The 22134-nt window shown below is 43.8% G+C and overlaps 1 protein-coding gene and 1 long non-coding RNA gene across 2 annotated transcripts; both read right to left on the reverse strand.

The window, feature by feature from the left end:
• Positions 1-1802: 1802 nt before the first annotated feature.
• On the reverse strand, positions 1803-8531 carry LOC149326248 (uncharacterized). The gene is made up of 3 exons (XM_089564517.1): positions 8179-8531; positions 7739-7933; positions 1803-1948 (listed from the first exon to the last, which is right to left on the reverse strand). The coding sequence occupies exons 1-3, from the start codon at positions 8528-8530 to the stop codon at positions 1803-1805; spliced, it is 693 nt and encodes a 230-aa protein (XP_089420643.1). The 5' UTR covers position 8531.
• Positions 8532-10189: 1658 nt separating this feature from the next.
• Positions 10190-21353, reverse strand: LOC149326249 (uncharacterized). Its single transcript, XR_016286014.1, has 3 exons — positions 20943-21353; positions 19786-19859; positions 10190-10417 (listed from the first exon to the last, which is right to left on the reverse strand). It is a non-coding gene; the product is annotated as an uncharacterized LOC149326249 (long non-coding RNA).
• Positions 21354-22134: the final 781 nt, after the last annotated feature.

A 22134-nucleotide genomic window follows, 5' to 3' on the forward strand; every position in this document is an offset into this window, starting at 1 on the left:
GGACCATTCTCACCATGGGGTCTCATGTGCTCGGGAACCGGGATGCCAGATTCATCTTTGCTCACCCCTCGGCTGGGCTGGCTGCCTAGCTGGGTGGCCATACTGGGTTCCTGAACGATTACGTGAGGTGTCTGCAAAGCTGTCATGGTCATCGTACGGCATGGTCAAGAGTTCTCTGCGAAGGTCAGCGGAGCTTGCACTGTGCAACACAACATATTCATCTACACTCAGCAGCAGGACCATGACACCACTGGCAAGTGGTTATAATAGCAGGAGCACCAACATCTACAACAAGGATGAGGACACAGCACCATTTGGATTCTACCTGACAGACAGGAAGTGCATGCACAGCAGCTGCGTGCGGGAATCGCACTCACTGCCGTGGTTGTCACGTGTAGCTATATAACAGGTAATCAGCGTATATTTGGTGTGCTTCAAGTTTGATAGCATACTGCTAGGAAGCTGGTGAAGTCTTCATCATTTTGGTGCTGTTCTTTAAATAGGACCATATCGGAGGTATCCATGACAGTAGAAATCATTTTTGTCTGGCGCTGCAGTTTTGTGTGAGTCGGGAAGTGCCCCAAGTGTTTTCAGTCTACCGTCAGCCAACTTGCTGTGTGCTTCAACACATGCCTTGGTGATTGTGAAGAAGTGCCGTCCCTTCGTGTGGTGCCTCCCTATGTGTTCTGCCTGTACAGAACGCACAATTTATTTGGTGCTTAAGTTCAGTGAAGGACAGGAAGGCACCAAAATGCTTTCCTTCTAGCACCAGGGTGTTGACTGGACATGCTTTCATCAGTGCTTTTCTGTTCGCTTTGGTGTTTGTTGAGAGCCAACAGTCCAGAACATGCTCAACATACAGCATGGTCGCTGTGTATCTAGTTATTTACACCTCTTCTTCAGGGTGCAACACGTCTGGTGTGGCACTGTTTGTGTGATAAGATCACAACATGCTTTGCCTCATGGCATTTGGTTGCCTCTGTGTGCTTGCTTTCGAGTGCTTTTCACATGCTGCACGTAGTTATACAGCAGTGAACTATTTTTCCTGAAGGAAAAGTCACGTAATTGTTTCATGGTAAATTTCCCAGTGCCTGGCAAGCGTTCTGATAAGATACCCATTCACATCTTCTAGCTCAAATTTGTGCCCCTGACGAAAACCTACAAATTGTACATTAATTCAGTTGAAGGTAACTGGAAGTATAAAGTATGCAGCTGCACATAATTTGTGTTGCAATAATAAAGCTCCAAATGGCATTTTGTAGCTGGAAGGGCATGATCCGGTTCAATAAGTCAGCTGGAAATGGATCATAATAGTAGTAGTAGTAGTAGTAGTAGTAGTAGTAGTATTAGTAGTAGTAGTAGTAGTAGTAGTAGTAGTAGTAGTAGTAGTAGTAGTAGTAGTAGTAGTAGTAGTAGTAGTAGTAGTAGTAAACGCTATTGATATTTCTGGGTTACGCAGGCGGTCTTCCCAGGTCCGGGATCTTTTTATCTTTCTAGGATTTGAGGTCCGGGATCTTTTTCTGTGCTGGGCTATCAACCTTGAATGCAACATTGAATGGAAGGTCACTGCCCACCTGTCCTCCCCGGGAAACTGTGTTAGATCCCATTTTCATTGACTCGTCCCCTTCAACTTTGCGGGGGCCGACGGCTGTAATGCGTATTGTGGAGTCGCAGACCTGAGAGAAAACAGCAGCACAAGCTTAGTTGTGAACGTCCGCCGTCGAGGCCAGAGCTTGCAGCCGAAAACATGCTGCAAAAAACGGAGAACAAAGCGTACTCACTATCATGGTGTTTAAAGCGTACTAGCCCTTGCGGCTCCAGAAGGCTGCCTTGTGGGCAGCATTGCCCCGCGGCGCCTTGATGGCGATGAGGGCGCCATCCGCACACCCAGCGACGCCGGGGATGCTGCCGTGGCGGAGGATGCCCTCCTTCGCCGCCGCCTTCTCTTCTGGGCTGGCCGGGAAATGCACCCAGCACTCCGCGACCCCCCTTTCACAATTGCCGCTGCCACCCACCGCACGCACTTGCGGACTGTTAGCTGGTACATGCCGACACTCGCCTCACTGCCCACGGCTCCGTGGAACCTCCGGTCGCAAAGAAGCGCAGCGCGCATGACACTTGCCGCTGCACTGACAGCGCACTCACCAGAACCCCTCCCAGTTCGTCCGCCAGTTGGTCGTACAGCCACAGTGCAGTCTACTTCCTGAGACGAAATTGACGACGAAACAGCTCGTTCGGCAAGTCAAAAGCATCTTCGTACACCCTCCTACGCCGTACCTGGCGTGGCCACCCGCCGCGCATTGCATGGTAAACAGCCGCCATTTTCTGTATGAAACGGTTTGAGACCGCTCGTCCCAGTGTCGAAAAATTGTCTCAATCGGTTCGCATAATTAGGTAAGCGACGTCAACACTTCTGGCACACTTATGACGTCGGCCGGTGACGCAAAAAAAACAATATGGCCGCTGGTCACGGCCGACTAATAGGAACGGGGCAGATGAGACACTTTATTAGGCACTTTCCGATTGAGACGATTTTGGGCGACTCGTAATCGCGCCCCTGATGAAGCGGTGGTATAGTGTTCTACAAGGGGGTAGTGGGCCAGGAACAGCCCGCGGGTGCGGCATCTCACATCGACAGCGCGAGATGGCGCCACCGGAGCACGGGATGTAAAGAACCCGCGACATGCTCGCCATACGCGCTGCATTCGCAGCGCCGAGAAAGCTGTGAGTATCTGGGGTAACACCGGAAATCGGGCGTCTGCAGCTATAATGCATACTTTCTTAAACCCTTCCTCTCAAGGAAAAGAACCCAGAAAAGGTGGAAAGGCGACATGCCACAAGTTTGTGCGAAGATAAAGCCGACCCGACCAGTTCAGAGACAGAAGCACGGTACGACGATCCGGTTGCATTTCTAAACGCAGACCTCAGAAACAGGGCAAGGACGTCCTCTGCCGCCGATCTGGGACCGCCAGATATTGACGCACGGCCTCAGGTGATACCGGAAGTGGCGGCTGAAGAGAGCCAACAGCAGCGCAGAAGGCCTGCTCTTCCGGCTTGGCTGCCCCTGCCAGGGGGCTAAAGGTTAGAGCTAGCAAAGCGGTCCACGCATATAAGTCGCCATCTTGGACGCCATCTCACAACACACTATCGTGGCCAGCACAGTTTTTTCTTTTAAAGTCAAGGATGGGTGAAGTTTGAACTTAAATTCGGAAAACTGCGGCAGAGAAAAATAAATGTATGTCACTCTTACACGTATTTTCAATGTTTTAAAACATTTTATAATTTTTCCCAGTTGAAAAATCCACCAGAATGTTCTGGTGTGTTCTGGTGTTAACACCAGGCTTTCCTGGTGTGGCTGGGGTGGGCACCAGGCCAGCCTGGTGTGCACACCAGACCAGCCTGGTGGTGTCTGGTGTGCACACCAGACCAGCCTGGTGGTGCTGGTGTGCACACCAGACCGGTGTGGTGGTGTCTGGTGTGCACACCAGACCGGTGTGGTGTTGTCTGATGTGCACACCAGACCGGTGTGGTGTTGTCTGATGTGCACACCAGACCGGTGTGGTGTTGTCTGATGTGCACACCAGACTGGTTTCATGTCGTCTGGTGTGCACACTAGACTGGTTTCATGTCGTCTGGTGTTTAGGTACACTAGACTGGTTTCGAGTCATCTGGCGTATATGATCCAGCTCAAGCACACCAGACCTGTTGCTGTATTCATGTGCGGGAGCCGAGCGCCACCAAAAAGATCTGTTCGGTTCATTCTAGTTTGCATGATGTGCCAGATACAATCTCAGGCACATGCCAGACATGTGGCCAAGGATTATTTCATGCACTGACCAACATGTAGGTTGGTTTGGTGCTTACTGAGATTAATGAAAGATTTTTGTCCTGCTTAATTGCATAGTCCATTGTTGCAACTATGGGTGTTCATGTCTTCACACCACAGTCAAACCGTAAAAAAGTCCAAGGTAAATTGTGAGGTGCATTTGCATATCATACAGCATATAATTTAGTATTTATTACTATTACACTAAGGATGAATGGCAGTCTGTTTATTATGTGGACAAAAAAGGCACACTTTTTTAGCTTCCAGGTATAGTTAAATGCTCATATCAGCCAGGACAACAAAAAATTTGTATCTGGTGTGACTATGAAAACATAAAGGCATGACAGCAGGTTGAACTAAAGCTTGAAAGAAATTAAAACACATTTATTCTCAAAATTCAGCATAGAACTCCTTCGTTTCAGAGTTGCAGTAGTGCCTTCGCGAAATGGGCATTTGGCAAAGTGCCCCTGAAAGCATCACAAAAGAACACCATCAATTGATTCCCCTGAATTGTAGCAATGTGGGGCCTTTCATACAGCCAGGCAGCTTCCACAGTGCTTACCAGTGCCTTTCACAGTGATGAAGGCAATGAAATTACTGGAATCAGAATGGTGATAAGGAGGTGGGCTTTTGTGCAGACACAATACTTGACGGGCAGGTGGGAAAGTACTGAAGTGCTGCCAGCTGCATTAAGCACAACAGCAAATGCCAGCTCAGTTGATAACAAATTTTGCAAGGGCATTTGAAGACAACTTCACACAGCACTGTGCATTTGCTCATCGACGCAATGCCAGAAACCATGAGGAACAGCAAGACAGGAACAGGCATGGCTGAGTTGGCAACAGTGAAAAGTGCTACACGGCAAAACAGCCGAAAACATCCTAAGCTCCCCCTGTGCTATAGATTCTGCCTGTAAGAGCTTAATTTTCTGACTGACATGAGAGCTGTACATTGTTAAGAGATGAAGAAGAGAATGTGAACTATCAAGTTTAAATGGCCAACGATTATTTCGTGCACTGACCAAACACCACCAATTGCATAGCTGCTAAAAGGAGCATTTTGCTGCTGTAGTTTACTTGTTTTAACACCCGCTAGGTGAGATGCCCCAGACAACTTTTTCATCAGCAGCCAAACAAAGTCTCAAGGTCAGCACATGTAGGTAAAAAAAACAAGCAAAAGACATTTTACATATCATTATATAAAGGGTCTTGGAAAACAATGCCCTTCCAAAGTTACATGCACTGAAAAAATTCCCCGCTGTACATTACCACTTAAGGCTATGGAAAGGTGCAAAGGAAGTGCAAATACACTGTAGAGAACATCTTCAGCATGAGTTGCTGTTTTTCATGACAATGCCTACTTCGAAGCATGAAGGACAAGAATAAAAAAACTCGTGCTCAGCAGCAGAGCAGCAAATAATGCACAAGACAGTACACCGCAACTTGACATTACTTAATAAGGCACAATATTATATAAAAAAGGGCTCATATCACAGGATACAATGTCAGTCAGGTTATCCAGCTGAAGTAAGCAAAGAATAAAAATAAATGGGTGCAGTTTTCACTGGATATAAACGAATGCATGAGAACTGCTTCAAAGAACTGTTCGTGAACTCGGAACAGATTGAAAACACAGAGATAACAGTCCCTGATAAGTGTGTTCATTTAACAGAAATGAACACTTACAAAAAAGCTGGCTCATTTGGGTTGCTAAGTCATATATATAGGGATACATCTTGTAGAGAAATCATCAGCTAAACTGCATATACTGTGGGGCAAAGGCTTCTCCGAATACTAAGTTCCGAACCTCATGTGAAACACGGCACTGCAGGAGCATTCATGCTTTGGTTGGTCTGTCCAGCGGGCTCAATATTTAAGGCTACGTGTTCCCTTGATGGAGACAGTTGGCAAGTACGTATGTGAATTTTGTACTAAGCTGCCATTGAAGCATGTATGTGTTGACGTGTTGGCAAATGCAAAGAAAAACATGCCTATCGAAACATTTTCTTGCTGAACATGCACAAGACAGTGTACTGGATGCCACTGCCATGTGACAGTGAACATGCACAACAAACAAGACAGTGTGTTAATGATAATGCAACACGCTGCAACCTCAAACAACACTAACTAGGTACCTTGCAATGTGCTGCCAAGTTTCATGACATTTTGAATTTTGTAAAACGCAATAGCAAGTTGGCCACAATCATAAATGGAGATCAGTGAAAAAGTGGATGAGTGAAACTGCTATGAGGAAGATGTGCAACAGACTGGGCAAAGGGTATTTTGTCTATGTCGAAAAGATCAGCATCATCATTTTTGCATTTTTTACAAAGCTGTATTCGTGTCTCACATGCTGCATACATATCGTAAAACTGCTCAGAATGACATCGCTTTGAACAAGTTTTGACCACTGGTTTTGTAGAAAAAGAGAGGAACAGAGCTGTAGCAATCACTTCATAAAAAGACCTCAAATATGGTAAATATCCATACCGCAGTCTTTTGGATGTATAAGACGACTTGCTTGTACACTGAAACTTGCTTCAAGAAGTATTATGTTGCAGTTCACCGATGAAAAAAGCTCAAAAGCTGAAGAAGTTTAAATTTTTGTTTCCCTGCAAAAGTGGGCCGTGTCGAACTGTACGCCCGTGCTTGTAAAAACATAACACCAAGGAGGCCTAAAAGTTAAAAATATGCTGAATGGTTTGTTTCATAGCTCGGTAGTATCCAGCATGCAAAAATATGGTGCACAGGGGCGGCATTTTCCCATTTGACAGCATTTGAAGCAAGTGGGATACAAGTGTCTTACTCAAGAATATTTTCATGCTGTTCCCTCATGGTACAGAAAATGACTAATCACTTTCATGAAGATTAGGCATCTTCACTAAGAATGTGCTCTCTTGTTCCACAAGCACCCAAGATGAAACAACGCTTTCTTCGCAAAGCATGCAGAGAGCGATGCCAAATGGAGGGTGCTCGATTCTGAACAAAAAGGGCAGCTCAAACACTTCAGTAATCAATTCTTGACACAACAGCAAGATTTTGCTGTCAGCAGCAAACACCTTGAGAATTTTAACAAGTTTGCCGTTACTTGCTTCCAGGTAGCATGAACATGTTCTTTCTGCTTGTTGATAATGGGCGCTGTGTACAGTGAACCCCTTGACACGAGCTCTAAGGTACTCACTTACGCATGCCTCGGAACCAATGTTTTGCCTCAACAGTATTTGGATGGGTTCTTCATAGACACAAGGTGGCAAAGCTGCACCTAAGACACTAGATTTGTGCTGTTTAGAAATTTTACCTGAAATTAGCTCCTGCTGCTTTTTCAAAAATGGAGGAAGAGGTACCAGACGTTTCAAAGAATTTAGAACTCCATTCATAATGAATCTTTCTGCTATTTGCCGAGGAACCCCTTTCGCAGCAGACACAAGCTTCAAGATGTCCCCGTTGCCCCCTTCAAATGGGAAGGTTGACGTGGCCCACAGTGGACCTGTCATCCTAACAGATTTCGCCAGATGTAGAAGTTGATGAACATTGAATGTTTGCGCACTTTCATCATAAAATATTTTCACTTCCTCCACAAACTGTTTCAGCAACCTTTCTGCAATAAAAGTGTCACTGCGTTCAACACTTTCTCTCAGCAGCATAAAAATGCCTTCTACCAGCAATGAAAAATGCCTAATATATCTATCTGGCAGAATGTTTTGAAGGCATGGCACACTGTAGTATAGCAACCAATACTTCCATTCTGTGGCTTTCCAGAATGCCCTCTCTGAAATTGGCCTTGGCAGTCTCGAGAAGCTTATTGGTGGCCGTGCTTTCAATATACGCTGATTTAGATCGGCAATTCTATTTCCTACATACCAAGGCTTCCCAGTTGCAGACAGCCAAAGCTCTGTCATTTGTGCAGTCACACCCTCCAGGATACAATGCATATAATCGGGAGGGAAGCCCCAGACCAAGTCCAATGTTCCTAGCTTCGTAACTGGAGATGGCCCCTTCACTCCATCGACAGAGCACTTTCTTGTAACTGCAAGGGACATGGCTGACAGCACAGTGTCGTGGGACCTTTCAACCATGGCACCGCCTTCAAACGTGTACTTTACTGTGCCTACAACAAAAACACAACAAATCATTAAAATCAAAACTCACTTCATGCCGCACAGATCAAAGCAGTAGTAAAGAACAAATGAAAATAATTAAAAACATGAATATAACACCGGCAAAGTATAAAACATCCAACTAGCCAAGTAGGCTGTTATTCCTTACTTTTACCGCTGGCAACCAATCTGCCATGTAAAACATATGCTGTATATCTGTGTCCGTCATAAGACTGAATGAAAGCAGGAGTCTCACCGTCAACTAAAGTTCCCTTGTTAAGACACCAAGTGCAGCCGTAGTACCCGTTGTACTGCTTTGCATTGAGCAAAGCAGCTCTGGCCGGTGAGTCGACACAGCAGCACACAATTCTGACTGCAGACTCCACAACTTGATCAGCAAAGGTCCACATCAGGCTGCCAACCTCTTGGAACTTGTCCACAAAGGTTTTCATGAAGAGATGTGCAGGTGGATGCTCCTTGCCGAACCACACTGCTCCAACCAAAATATTCTTCCACCGCAGAGGAACGGGAAGCTCATTGAGGGCAACTTGTATTGGCCACACAGAACCTTTGCTTGACTTAAATACCGGTGCACCATCAGTATTCATCGTCAAAGTTAGGTCATTCCACTTCATTTTGTGGTCGCTGCGAACTTTCTTGTAGAGCAGGCCATCTGTGATATCGGTGAAAGCCTCTGGGCATGATGAAGCAAGCTGAAGCAGGTTGCTTCCAACTATTTTGCCCATGCGTTTCAGGAGCTGTTGCAGTTGTCGCTTCAAGTTAAGAGTGATGAAAAAGCTCCCCTTCTTCAAAACCTCTCCTAGGCTTGCAACTTCTGAACAAATTCGGCAACGCCAGTGGCTGGTACCATTGCCATCAATTAAGAACTGGCAAGTCGGGCAGAAGGCATGAATGCTCACCATTTTTGACTGCTGAAGCCTCCACAGTTTTCGAAAACCATATTTGGTTGAAGGAAAAACCTCTTCAGCAAAGAGGGCGTTCAGAAGCTTGAGCAAGCTGTCAACTTGTGTCCATGGTAGCTTAGCTGCCACAACAAATGATAATATCAGGAGCATGGCTTGCAGTCGAGTTGTGGACTGGCCAGGAAGAGTCGTCTTTGAGTTGGCTGCGATGAAATCAGAAAGATCATCATCTGGGTCGTCAGCTTCCGCATACACATCAGGGTCTCCCTGCTCAGCATTCTGGTTAAAAGAGGCAGCACTTCCTGCTTGTTCAGAGAGCTGAGGTAGTGGCAGCAGACATTCTTCACTCTCAGTTTGTTCGTCTGTAAACTCAGCGTCCCCTCTTGGTACCTCATTTACTGCAGCTAACTGCAAAGAATAAACAAAAGAGCAATGTATTAGCTACATCAGACAGTGACGAAAGCCCGAGTGGCATGCTTTGAGAAATCTGGCCGATTAGTGGGTCAGCATCTTATCATGGCATGATGTGAGCCCAATTAATGCTGAATTGCTGCTCCATCCTCACACCGCTTGTTCTTTACCCAGATTAAGCATTTGAGACTATTCCAGCTGACGAAATGGGAATGGATGTGAGAGGGCAGCAGTTGTAATTGCGTCCACTGCACACAACTCTGCCATTCGCTGTGATAAGATGCTGACCAAGTGACCGGCTCCAGCTCTCACAGTGCTATAAAGTGAGCTTCCCACACTGACATGAGAAGATTTATCTGAACCGGTGTTCTGCTGGACAAAGAGAGAGACCTGAGAGATCCGCTATGTTGAGGGCTCAGTGTTTTTACTTTTTGTCATTCTTACTGGTATGCACAGGAATTTTCCATAAAAATTACTACGGGCTTTAAAAAGTATCAGTGCAATCCGTGCTGCTCACAGATGATGTCAGAGCAGAATTGCATGCATACTTCCCGGCATTTGTTGCATACTTAACCAAGTGTTGTCAGTAATCAGAGCTTTCCCTATTGGAAAAAAAGGCAATGATGTAAATATTGGAAACCAACACTGGAAACCTTGGTGGATTATGGTAATGGAAAATGCGTTGGAATGACTGGGCATGTTGGATTGACTGGGCATGTTGGAATGACTGGGCATGTTGGAATGACTGGGCATGTTGGAATGACCTGGCATGTTGGAATGACTGGGCATGTTGGAATGACTGGGCATGTTGGAATGACTGGGCAGGTTGGAATGACTGGGCATGTTGGAATGACTGGGCATGTTGGAATGACTGGGAGATGTTGGGGCAGGGGCCATGCAGCAATGTTATGTCTGTCGCAATGAGACAGCAAATTTCAAAATAGATGAAGCTCCTACAGCCAGTTTTATTTTGTGTTCATGCTCCTCTTGCTCTTCTTTAGCCACTTGTCAATGCAGCTGGGCCCCATGAAACAGCCTTGTTGATGTACCACCGCTCGTCCTGTCCTCTTCTCGATCTTCAGTCCTGTCAAGTTTGTGGTTATCCCTCCTCCCCAACATACCACCGGTGCATGAGGGCTTGGGAAAACTGGGCGATGCACTCTGCAGAAAAGATTGAAATGAAAGAATTAGGATCCACAAGTTTTTATTCTTGCCAGTATTAGAGTGCTAAAAAAGTAAACTCCGTATTGTGGCCACAGGAATAAAGTGAGCCTAAATCAAGAACCACTGAAGCTATTCGCACTCAAAAAGAAAAATAATTTGAGGTTCTTATTCAATATATCATATGCTCGTCATTAAGTACCATCATCAGCAGCATAACTAGCACCACTGCAAGACAAAGGCCTCTCCTATATCCCTAAACATAAGCCTGACGTGTGCCATAATGAGCAAAATAAAAAAGCCATCGTTTTTTGTCCTCTGAAGGCTTTTAGTGGGGTATTAATAAGAGGGACAATATAAAGGTAACATCAGAAGGGTGACTGCAGTAGCACAGCTGAGATGTCGCAGACGATACACTACGAAAAGAGGCATACAATCCATTGATACATCAGTTGCAAAAAATAAAAACAGCAGCAAAGAAAAGGTAAAACAAACCAGTGTCAATGCTCCAAGCGATATCACTTATTTCCATAATTTTGAGGGACCACATGCAATGAAAATGTGGTGAGGTAGAATCACAAGCGAAGGCCATTCTGTTCTCGATTTAATTATTACTAACTCTATGCAGCTGAATGCTTTTTCTGGTGTTTTATCTTGTTGTGTTAGTGACCATCTTCCTGTGTTTGCTTGCATTGAGAACACTAGTACAATAGGAAGTAAGTCCACATCAATCACATACCAAGCTATTACAGAATCATCATTGAAATCCTTTAGGGATGCGCTCATGAAAGTATATTGGAGTAAGATAGCTGAACTTCATGATGCAAATGTTGCCTATAATACGTTTGTCGATTGCTGTAAACAGATATATCACGACTGCTTTCCTCTTGTAACACGCGTGAAAAGTCGCAGAATCCGCAAGCCATGGGTAACGCCAGAGCTTCGCGGAGAAATACAAATGAAAGACAAGCTGTACAGAAAATTTTTGAGCAGCCGGAAGGTTGAGGACCTTGCGGTATTTAAGAAATATAGGAACAAATTGACTAAAAAACTGCGGTCTGCACGAACAGCCTATCACGTGTCACTTCTAGATGTTAAGAATGCTCGAAATGGTGTACTATGGTCGAGATTAAATACACTTCTGCAGCGGGACAGTTCACGCACTGCATTAACAAAATTAAATATTGATGGAAAGGAAGTTTCTGGCGTCGAACTGGCTAATGTATTCAATATTTTTTTAACGAGCTTGGCTACCCGTGCTATAACACGTGCTGCCGGATCTGACGCTTGCAAATATGTTCGAATTCAGAATGATGAAACAATTTTTCTGCACCCAGTCACGGTAGACGAAGTAGTGTCGGTGATAACAAATCTTAACAATAGCAGTAGCTGTGACATTGATGATATCCAAATACGGCCAGTCAAGCATGTAGTTGACATAATTGCTCCCATACTTACTCACATCTTTAACATCTGTTTAGAAACTGCAGTTTTTACGGAAAAAATGCAATTAGCAAAAGTTGTTGTTCTTTACAAAAAAGGAGATCACAACGCCCTCGCCAACTACAGACCAATCTCTATTTTGCCAGTGTTTTCGAAAGCATTTGAGAAAATGCTGCATCTAAGAATGTCAAATTTCATCCATAAATTTAACTTGCTAACACCATTTCAGTTTGGCTTCTGCAAAAGCAAATCCACTGAACTTGCATTACTCCAACAAAAGGAATATATAATAAAGCAACTTGAAAACAAATCTATTGTCATTGGTGTATTTGTGGACTTCTCAAAGGCTTTTGACCTGGTAAATCATAAAATCTTACTAAATAAATTACACTACCATGGTATCCGAGGAAAAGCGCTCTCATTGTTAAGTTCTTATTTGTCGTTTAGACAGCAAGTGGTGTACATAAATGGTATACAGTCTGAACCGAAGCCGCTCTTCTACGGTGTCCCCCAAGGCAGTACGCTAGGGCCTCTACTCTTCAATATTTACCGAAACGATATTGTCAACATTAGCGATAATACAAAGTTTTCCATCTATGCAGACGATACGAGCGTATTTTTTTCGGGTGAAAATGTTCATGAACTTATCAAACAATGTAATGCCACAATGCCTCTTGAGGTCTGGTCTGCAGTTAACCTGATGCAAATAAATGAGAGTAAGACCAAAGCTGTCATATTTAGGCCGAAAAATAAAGTTATCCCACTGCACGAGAATATTATATTAAACTCGCGGGCTGTAGAAATTGTTGAGCAGTTTAAATGCCTTGGGGTCATATTTTCTGCCAGTATGTCATGGGATTATCATGTCAATTATATCTTGAAAAAAATAGCTCAAATCACTGGTGTTATAGGCCGTCTAAAATACATACTTCCCACAAAAACTAAGATGCTGGTATACAATTCAATATTCAACTCGCATTTAAACTATTGCCAGTTGGTGTGGGGCACTACAACATTCACTAACCTTCAACGTATTCATTTAATGCAAAAAAGATATCTCCGAAATGCATATAATTTACCATTCCGACATCCCAGTGCAGCTTTCTTTTGTCGTTCCAGAGTTATTAAAGCACATAATCTTGATAAATATCGCCTCAGTGTTACTTTTAAAACAGAAATCAAGAAGAATGTAACAAATCTTAAAAATTTTGCAGAACTAAGGAAAAAAGAATCAGTCTATCCAACAAGACGTGGCGAAGAATGGATAGTGCCAACACCTCGACTAAATCTTGGTAGGGAATGCCTTCAGTACACACTTCCATCTCTTCTAAATAGGTATATCCACATTAACCTCGATTTGTTTTCTTTTTCACGTCATGAACTACATAATTTGTTTTTGCATAACATTGTTTAAGTTTCATTATGTATACATATTGCTGTTTCGTGTATTCTCCAGTGCTTCCTTAATGTGCTTGTTTTTTAAAATTGTATAAACTCTTGTGTTGCCTCCCTGTCAATAATAAGGATTGTAGACTCGTCAAGCTGCCCAAGGGCAGCTTTTTTCTACGATTCCTCCATCTGTAGTGCTAGATGGGAAATAAACTTTGATTTGATTTATTCTTCAATGGGAACAGGAAAAATTTCTTGATTTAGTTGTGATGGCATCCTGGTCTGAAGCGGGGCAGCAACATTTAACATTAAGTTGTGGAAAAGTATTGTAGAGTATATGGAACACACCTAAACGAGCGTTTCCCCTTTTATGCAGTGATGTCTGGTGGTCAAATGAGATGACTGATTACACATATGCTGTACCAAGTGTCGCTGTTGGATTAAAGGGAGTTGGTGGCGTAGCATCAAACAGTTTGGTGCAAAATTGAAAGAGCTAGGGAATACTTCAGTTTCGAATCAATAAAATTTTTATGCATAAACTGCGCAGCATGGCAAGAGCACACAGATCATGACATCTCCTGATAAACCCGAGTGCCCTTGTGGTGCCAGCAGCATGTATCGTGACATGCTCCAAGTATGTGGGGCTGCATCTGGTTAAGGTTTCTCCATACCATTAACCCTAGAGGTGGGAAAGGAGGTCAATACGTTGTGACAAAACAATGCAGACAAGACAAGGACAACGAAGGAATAAATATGATGGCATGAGTGCTGACTATCGCCAGAGTGTATTGGAAACCACGTCAAAATATATACACTGTAGCCTAAAAAAACAACGAACAAAGGGCACCTTGTGTCAACCACATTGCATGAGTGTAAAACAAAACAAAAACTGACAAAGAAGCATTTAAGAGCATGAACTCTTCCTTAGGAAGCGATAAAGAAGGTGTGCTAACACAGTGATTGCGGTTTTTTTTTAAATTTCAGTGGCCTCGATTATCTCACGCACAAACTTTTCTGTGTCTGTCAGGCAAAATGCAGAACATGAATTCCGGTTCACAGCGTTTAGGATCTGGCAAACAATTGCAATTGCGACAGTGAATCATCAAAGTTCTCCAGCAAGCTTTGTTCACATCGTCGTGGTGGTCTTTTAAACCTCTAAGTGACACACTTGCCTGTTTTCCCAATGTAAACATAGCCGCATTTCAAGGCGTTCGAACACACTATGTCTTCTGTGCAGTGCACGAAGAGACTCTGATGGATAATCTCGGTTGACTACAGGTACTGAAACTTCATAGGGTTAGAAAAACAATATCGACGCCAACTCGACTGCCTATTTAACCGGTGCGACCAATTGTGGATGTAGGGAAAGGTACGTACAAACTTCCTTTTGGGAGTTACAGTCTCGACGGGGGCACAAAAAGAATGTTTCAACTTCTGCTTAAAGCAATCGGCTAAAGACACTGACAAAGGTTCTGAATATCCAGTAAAGGACAAACGGCATATGAGCTGGGCAAAACTGGATGTCATGGCAATCAAACAGGATTTCATTAAGGAATTTTTGAAGCAAAGGTTAGTGACACCTCTTGACCAGCTTAGACTGAACCGAAGAAAATGGTAAAAGTAGCTTGTTTTCCCTTGGCTCGTAAGCCCAACAAGTGTAACCACCCAAGATTGAGATCCAATAAATGTGATGACATATTATCCTCTATAATTTCAGTGGTGATTCAAAGTGGACTGAGGCTTTGACTGAACTCCTCTCTCACCTTAGACAATGCTTCGTCAGGATTGGAGATCCTGCAATAAGCCACGTAACAGCGGCGCTAATAGTTTTTTTTGCAAAAACAAGCTATTCTGAAATGTAATAAAGATGGACTGAAGGTATGAGCTTAAAAGTGCGACAAAATTATTCACCAAAACGCCTGAGACGTTTGGAATGCCACTGCTCCATTTAGGTTAATGAATTCTTCAACACATTATTGATCCTGATTGAGGGATGGCGTAATATAAATCCTTGATGTCAACATAGCACCCCATGAAACTGGTGCGAGAGTTATTGTGTAGAAACTGCGTTACTTTCTCTGCAGATCTTACACGAGAGGAGTCATCAATGCTCAGCAACTTAATTTTATGTCGCAAAGAGAAGGCGATTTGTTTCTGACAGGTTCCATTCACTTAAACTACAACCCTCAAGGAGCAGTCACCTTTATGGGTCTTTGCGGTAAAGAAGATAGCTGGACAATTTTTCTTACTGAAGTTGATGGCATTAGCCTGATGGTTAAACTCTAGATTGTTAATGTTTCTTGGCACTGGACTTTGCTTTTAACAAATCAGATAGTAAGTGGCACTCAAATTCAGAATACACTGCATCTGTGGCCTTGGACTGAAAGGCGCCTTTCGATACGACCACAAAACCACCGTTTATCAGCAGTTGAAAGCAAGAGGGCCCACCTTCTTAAATACGACACAGTTCGGCCTGTGGGCAAGTTCCTAAAGAGGGTTCAAACCGTGACACTGCATCAAAACATCCCGAAACACACCTGTCACACTCAGGTCTGTGCGTGGAAAAGGCAACTCGTCAAACCATGGCAAGCATCTCCACAATAGTTCTCTTCGGAGGAACGGAAAATTTTGGTCCATAAGCACTTCAAGGACCAGACGAGGCAGCGACTCCAAGCTGAAGGTGTGCACCTTGTTGTCAAACTCTTGTGCCTGAAAACAAGCCAGGGAGTGGCTGGTTGACGGTGTCACGCACCGTTGACCAGGTGAAAGCCATCTGGAATGCCACTTTGCAGCCACTTTGCGCTCACTAGCCCGGAGCAGAGAAGCCAAGGCACGAGTGTCTGAAAACAAGGTGCACAATGTCGACACTGAGTTGCTGCCTCGTCTGCTGCTTGAAGCATATACGGGCCAAAATTTGCCATTGTTCCTTCGAAGAGGACTATTCTGGAGCTGTTTGCCATACTTTGACGTCTTGCCTTCCTGTGCCTGGACCTGAGCATGACAGGTGTGTTTCAGGGGGCGTTGGTTGATGGGGTGTCGTGGTTTGAACCATGCCAGGAACTTGCCCGCAGGCTGAACTGTAACGGGTTTAAGACGGTGGGCCCTATCGCATTCAACTGCTGATAAAGAAGGTGGTTTTGTGGTCATGTCTAAAGGCGTCTTTCTGGCCAAGGCAACGGAGGCAGTTAATTCTGAGTTCAAGTGTCACACAACAGCTGATTTGTTAATAGCAATGTCCAGAGCCAAGAAACTATGTAATAATCTAAAGTTGAACCATCTGGCTAATGTATCGACTTCAGCAAGAAACTAGCAGAGGTGCCAATGAGAGGTCAAAAGACCACCGTTACGATGTGAACAAAGCTAGCAGGGGGAATCTGATGTTTCCTTGTCGCGACTGCGATCGTTTGCCACATCCTTTATGCTGTGAGGCGTAATTTCTTGTGCTGCATTGTGCTAGACAGACACAGAAAAGTTTGTGCATGAGATGATCGAGGCCACTGAAATTGTAGAAAAAACGCAATCAATGTGTTAACACACCTTCTTTATCGCTCCCTAAGAAAGAGTTCATGCTCTTAAATGCTTCATATTCAACTTTCGTTTTGTTTTTGACAGATCCAAAGTGAATGTTACAAGGCGCCCTTTCTTCATTCTTTTTTTAGGCCACAGTGTATATATTTTGATGTGCTTTCCAATAAACCTTCTTGAAAGTCAGCACTCGCACCGTCGCATTCCTTCCTCATCTTTCTCTTCTTTGCGCTGTTTTGACACGATGAATTACAAACAAGACCATTCATCCGTCTTGCAAAAGTCAATACAGTCAGAGTAGCTGAGATAGTTGGGGCATCCTTCAGAATAATGCAGTCATAAAGACAAGGTTGGGACATAAAGACAAAGACTGTTATTGAATGGCTAATATTAATGTACTTTAGTAATGTGCTTGGTTTGGTTTATGGGGGTTTAACATCCCAAAGTGACTCAGGATGAGGGACGCCTTATGATTTTGCATATTGATATGCTGGGCTTCATAAGAGAAGAAGTACAATAGTTTTTTAAGGCCAGCCGTAGAACAGGAAGCAATGAATCTACACTAATATCAAAGAATGAAGGCTCAAGCATGAGAGTGTAGCTAAAAGGTTATAATGACAAACATGAAAAGCTTTGGAGAAATTCAAGTCGATGACACTTGCCTAAAATAAAGAATCTAAATTTGGGTGAAAATCTGTTGTGAATTCAAAAAGTTGGATTGCACATTAGTAAAGAGAATGGGAGCCGTGATGACTGGTATAGAAATATTAGTTTGAATTATGGTGGCAAGTAATATGCGGACTCATTTCGTGCTCTAACAGTTCATGCAAAATGCACATCAATAAAATAGGAGAACAGTTTGGGGATCAGAACGGTTTCCAGCCTTAATTATTGACAGGTCAGCTTCAGGTTGTCAGGGATAGAACCAAGAGGTTTGGATTGGCTAACAATTATTGGTAAAATCTGTCTTCAGATATCCTCAGTAGTTTAAAGTATGTCAGAAGGCTTCTCACACAGCCCTCAGGTACTCGAAAGCTTGTGCTTATCAATGACTTTCGAGACATGATGAGAAGCAATGGTTAATGCAGTGAAATGGGAAACAAATAACTGATTTTTCTCAAGAAAGTGCCCATGGAATATGCTGTCAAACAAATTCCCAAGGATCCTTCAATTAAGCCCAAAATGACAGTTTATGGGTAGCCACTTTGTTATAACCATCACATACAAAAAAAGAGACACCAGAAGCCCTCCTATTCACTGAAAACAAGGGAGAATTATGAGACATCATTCCGGCACACAAAATCACACGGATGAAGAGAGTAGACTCCATGGACACCATATTTCAACTGAGGTTTATTCCACAACACAGGCTTTTTATGTGCAAAGGGGTACTAGTGATCCCTGGGGCTGAAAAGTATTTCCGCCACCAGATAACAATTATTCAGGACGGCAAAAACCAAAACACAAAAAAACAGGGGTAAAGGTATCTTGCCACTCACATTAAACACATTGGCACGCCTATGCATCACCTACCTGGCTGACCCAACAAACATATTTGCCTCCACATAATCTATTTCTTTTTCTGGAGCGCTGCAGAAGGGCTGCTGACGTAATTCTCTTTTTCAACAGAGATACAAAAGGCTTAAAAAATTTCCCAGCCCTTTCAAGTGCTAAACTTGCACAAGGCATGTGTTTCTTTCAAAAACGCCTTGCATGCTCGCTTGTGCGAGCAAAGGCGAATGTGCTCAGCTAAATGACCTCTGCCACTTAATGAATCAGCTGTCCTGCAATGTTCAAGCAAGCGTTCATTGATGCAAGCCTCGTCTGTCTAATGTAATGTTTGCCACAGGCAAGGAGGATGCTGTACACCATGTCAACCTCATGTTTAACGAGGGGTTTGGTGTGCTTAGTTTTGTAGGCAGGCTTTTTCGTAACGTCATTTATCAGGTGGCACATGCATCCCAGCTTTCCCAAGCTGAAAATACAACATGTACATCGTGTTTGTCACTGGCCTTCTTGAGGCGGTGTGACACCTGATGGCAATACGGCACAATGACAGGTCACTGTTGCGAATGTGCGTTGTCTTCCGGCTTGCGCTGCCCAGCACACTTCATCTCTCGAACCTGGCTTTCTACCACTAAGGCTACAATTTCTCCTGTGAAAACTGCCTGCTCCAGTCTCCTTACTTGCGCATTGATGCTGTCACAGAGTCGTGACAGCGTCAATGCCGAAGTAAGGCGACTGGAGCAGGCAGGCAGAAAAAGAAATAGATTATCTCAACGCAAATGTGTGTTGGGTCAGCCAGGTAGGCAATGTTTAGTCACGCCAATGCATTCAACTTGAGTGACAAGCTAACCTTACGCCTATGTTTTTGTTTTTGCAACATTGAATAATTGTTACCTGGTCGAGGAAACACTTTTCAACCACAGGGGTCACTAGTACCACTTTGCATGTAAAAAGCTCATGTTGTGAAATCAACCTCAGTTGAAGTATGGGGTCTATGGAGTCTACTCTCTTCGTTCATGTGTTTTTGTACACTGGAATGATGTCTCATAATTCTACCCAGAACCAATTAGCTCAGCTCTCCATGCTTAGCAAAAACAAGGCAGCAGTAATGAAACCAGTTCTCATGTGTGCACTTTTTCTTTTACATCTGTGACCTGCGATGAGTGGCATAAACACACATATATAAGTTAACACACATGCATCATAATGTTAATATTCGTAGTCAAATAGTATCACATAATGCAGCCAAAAACATGCAGACATTTCGCACTTCATGCATAGAATGCAACGGTTAAAAGACGAGCAATATTGAATGTAAAACTTCAAATGGCCTGCAACCGGCCCATTCTGACAGCCAACTAATATTACTCATATAAACATGTAAACATATCAGGCCAGAGCTATCCAAACTGCTCCAAGCAGTAGCATTAAGGAAAAGAGCAATGAAAGTAAGAGAACATTTCATGGCAACCACAAGAACAAAGCACAATGCAGTAACAACTTACAACACAGCTTTTGACTTCATCTGGTGGCCACAAAATCCATGCCATTGACTCGGACTGGAAGACAGATGCGCCACCTGCGGATACCAATTTCCCATTATCACTATGACAGGAGTACAAAAACAAGCATGCGAACTCGGTCCAACAGTGAATATCACATGAATGTAAAAAGATCAGGAAAAATATACTTGCCCAAGTATACGCCTCAATACAAAGGAAAACTACCCTGTTTAAAATGCATCAGTTCCCCTAGCACTAGTAAAGGAATCTTGCTATGAGCAAAACAAATCTGCGTTCGAAAGCGTAGATAAACATCGTAATAACTGAGACAATTATTGCGTCACTTGTTTTCCTCAGAAACCAATTTTCAAACAGCAGAGTGATCAAAATGCAAGACCCTATACTCTGGGTAGCCAGAAACGCTATCGGTATCATAAAAAAAAAAATCTTCACATACTCATTTAAAAATTAGATCCTGACGGCCGGAAATTAACTTTCGTTGGTAACTGCAACCTGAGACAGTGCTTTCTTTATAGTGGGGTTTGAATTCAGATGCGGAAAATGGGCACTGATCGTATTGGAGGGTTCCGGATTAATTTAGACCACCTAGAATTTCTTAACGTGAGCTGACATCGCACAGCACAGGGGCATTCTTTTTTTCATTTCACCTAAATCGAAATGCGGCTACTGCCATCAGGATCGACCCCACGACCTAAGGTTCAACAGTCTAGGGCCAAGCAAAAACCGCGGCGAATAAAAAGTGTTTCAATCCCCCTCAAAGTGCTAACGCTATCTTGAAAGACAATCATACATTTTACGCACAGCCAAAGTGCCGGTCCTTGAAACGTGCGCGGTGGTGTGAACAAGCATGGGCAGAAACGCGTAGAACGAGGCATATACGAGGACAAATCTGTGCTCAACAAGAAACAAAACGCGCAAACATGCGCATACCAAAATCATGCAAAGCTAGCGCACGCACGGTCGCATCCCCTTCGCCAAAACAAGTACCGACAGCGACAATTCTTGGCAGAGCAACTCACCGCGGCGACAACAAAAGCGCCTTAAACGCTTTTTATAGCATTGAACACGAATACTGCAGCAGTACGACAGGTCACCGTTCCAGCATTATATGCTTCGGATAATGCACGAGTACTGCTTACCTTTTCAGATGATTGCGTAGTCGTGCAGAACGCTGTTTGCCTTCGTGTCACGGGCACTACACCAACCAGTGAGATTTCAGCACGAGTGCTACGTAGCCGGCACTCTCTACCACGTAGTCACACAGAAGAAAATATTCCGGGCCTTATTTGGAACATTTCCACCGCGACACTGCCCGCGCGTCTTTGTGCCTGGACACCCATCCTGGACTACACAAAGAAGCGCACAGACTGAAAAGTTAGAGAGACCAGAAAAATGACACTTTGCCTCGAATAGGCTACGTCGACAGCACTGCGCGATTGTGCACCCTTGAGCAAGAAGAAACACACGCAAACCACAACACAGTTCACGACGGCTCACAATCCAAGTAGCGAATTGTAGCAAGCGCCGAAGCGCGATGAACGCGACGCAGCACCCGAGCCGCCATGAGGGTTATACAGAAAAACAGCTACCGGCAGCCACCTGGCGGTGACAACCAGTTTTTGTTTCGGTTTCGTTGTGAAAAAGCTTGTATCCTACTTTTTATTTTATTTTTGGTATTTTTATTGGGTATTCAGCCGTATCGGCATCCACAGAAATTGCAGCGATTGCGAGCAATTACCACTGGTAGAAACGCGCGAATTAACGACCTGTTGCTTGCGCTGCGGTTGAAAAATGCCTGAGTTCTCACGGCAGTATGGCTTGCTGCTTTGCTCATTCACGAAATTACATGCCGATTTCTGTTTGTATGGGGATGTTTTTTTTTATATTGATGGGAGATCAGCAAGGCTAACAAAATACCCAACGTAGCAGTCGTAGAGAGTAGGTTGTCGTAAAAACATGGTGACGCTGTTTGAGCGGCAGCACGACGTGAGAGGCGGCAGCGTTGAAACGCGCGTCGAGAGAACAACCTCCACGGTATATGCTTTCTTGAGACTACAGTGAAGGTGTGCATTTTTTATAGTGGAGTTCTCTCATCCAACGTGAAAACCAAATCAATTCTTAGTATGAAATATGCTGTGTAATTTATATCCTCATATTGAGTTTATATATATCTGCATTTCTATTTTGAAAAACAGTGTTGTACTGGTAATTGTGTACCGAGGTGCATGTATAAGAGTGCAGCCTTGTCGAAATATTCTGTGTATATATTTGTATTCGTAACCCTTCTACAAAGAAGCTGTGGCCAGCTATGTGGTTAACAATTTGTTAATT

Source organism: Amblyomma mixtum, chromosome 10 (assembly GCF_055824585.1).
Source record: "Amblyomma mixtum isolate Tamu chromosome 10, ASM5582458v1, whole genome shotgun sequence".
Classification (NCBI taxonomy): Eukaryota; Metazoa; Arthropoda; class Arachnida; order Ixodida; family Ixodidae; genus Amblyomma; species Amblyomma mixtum.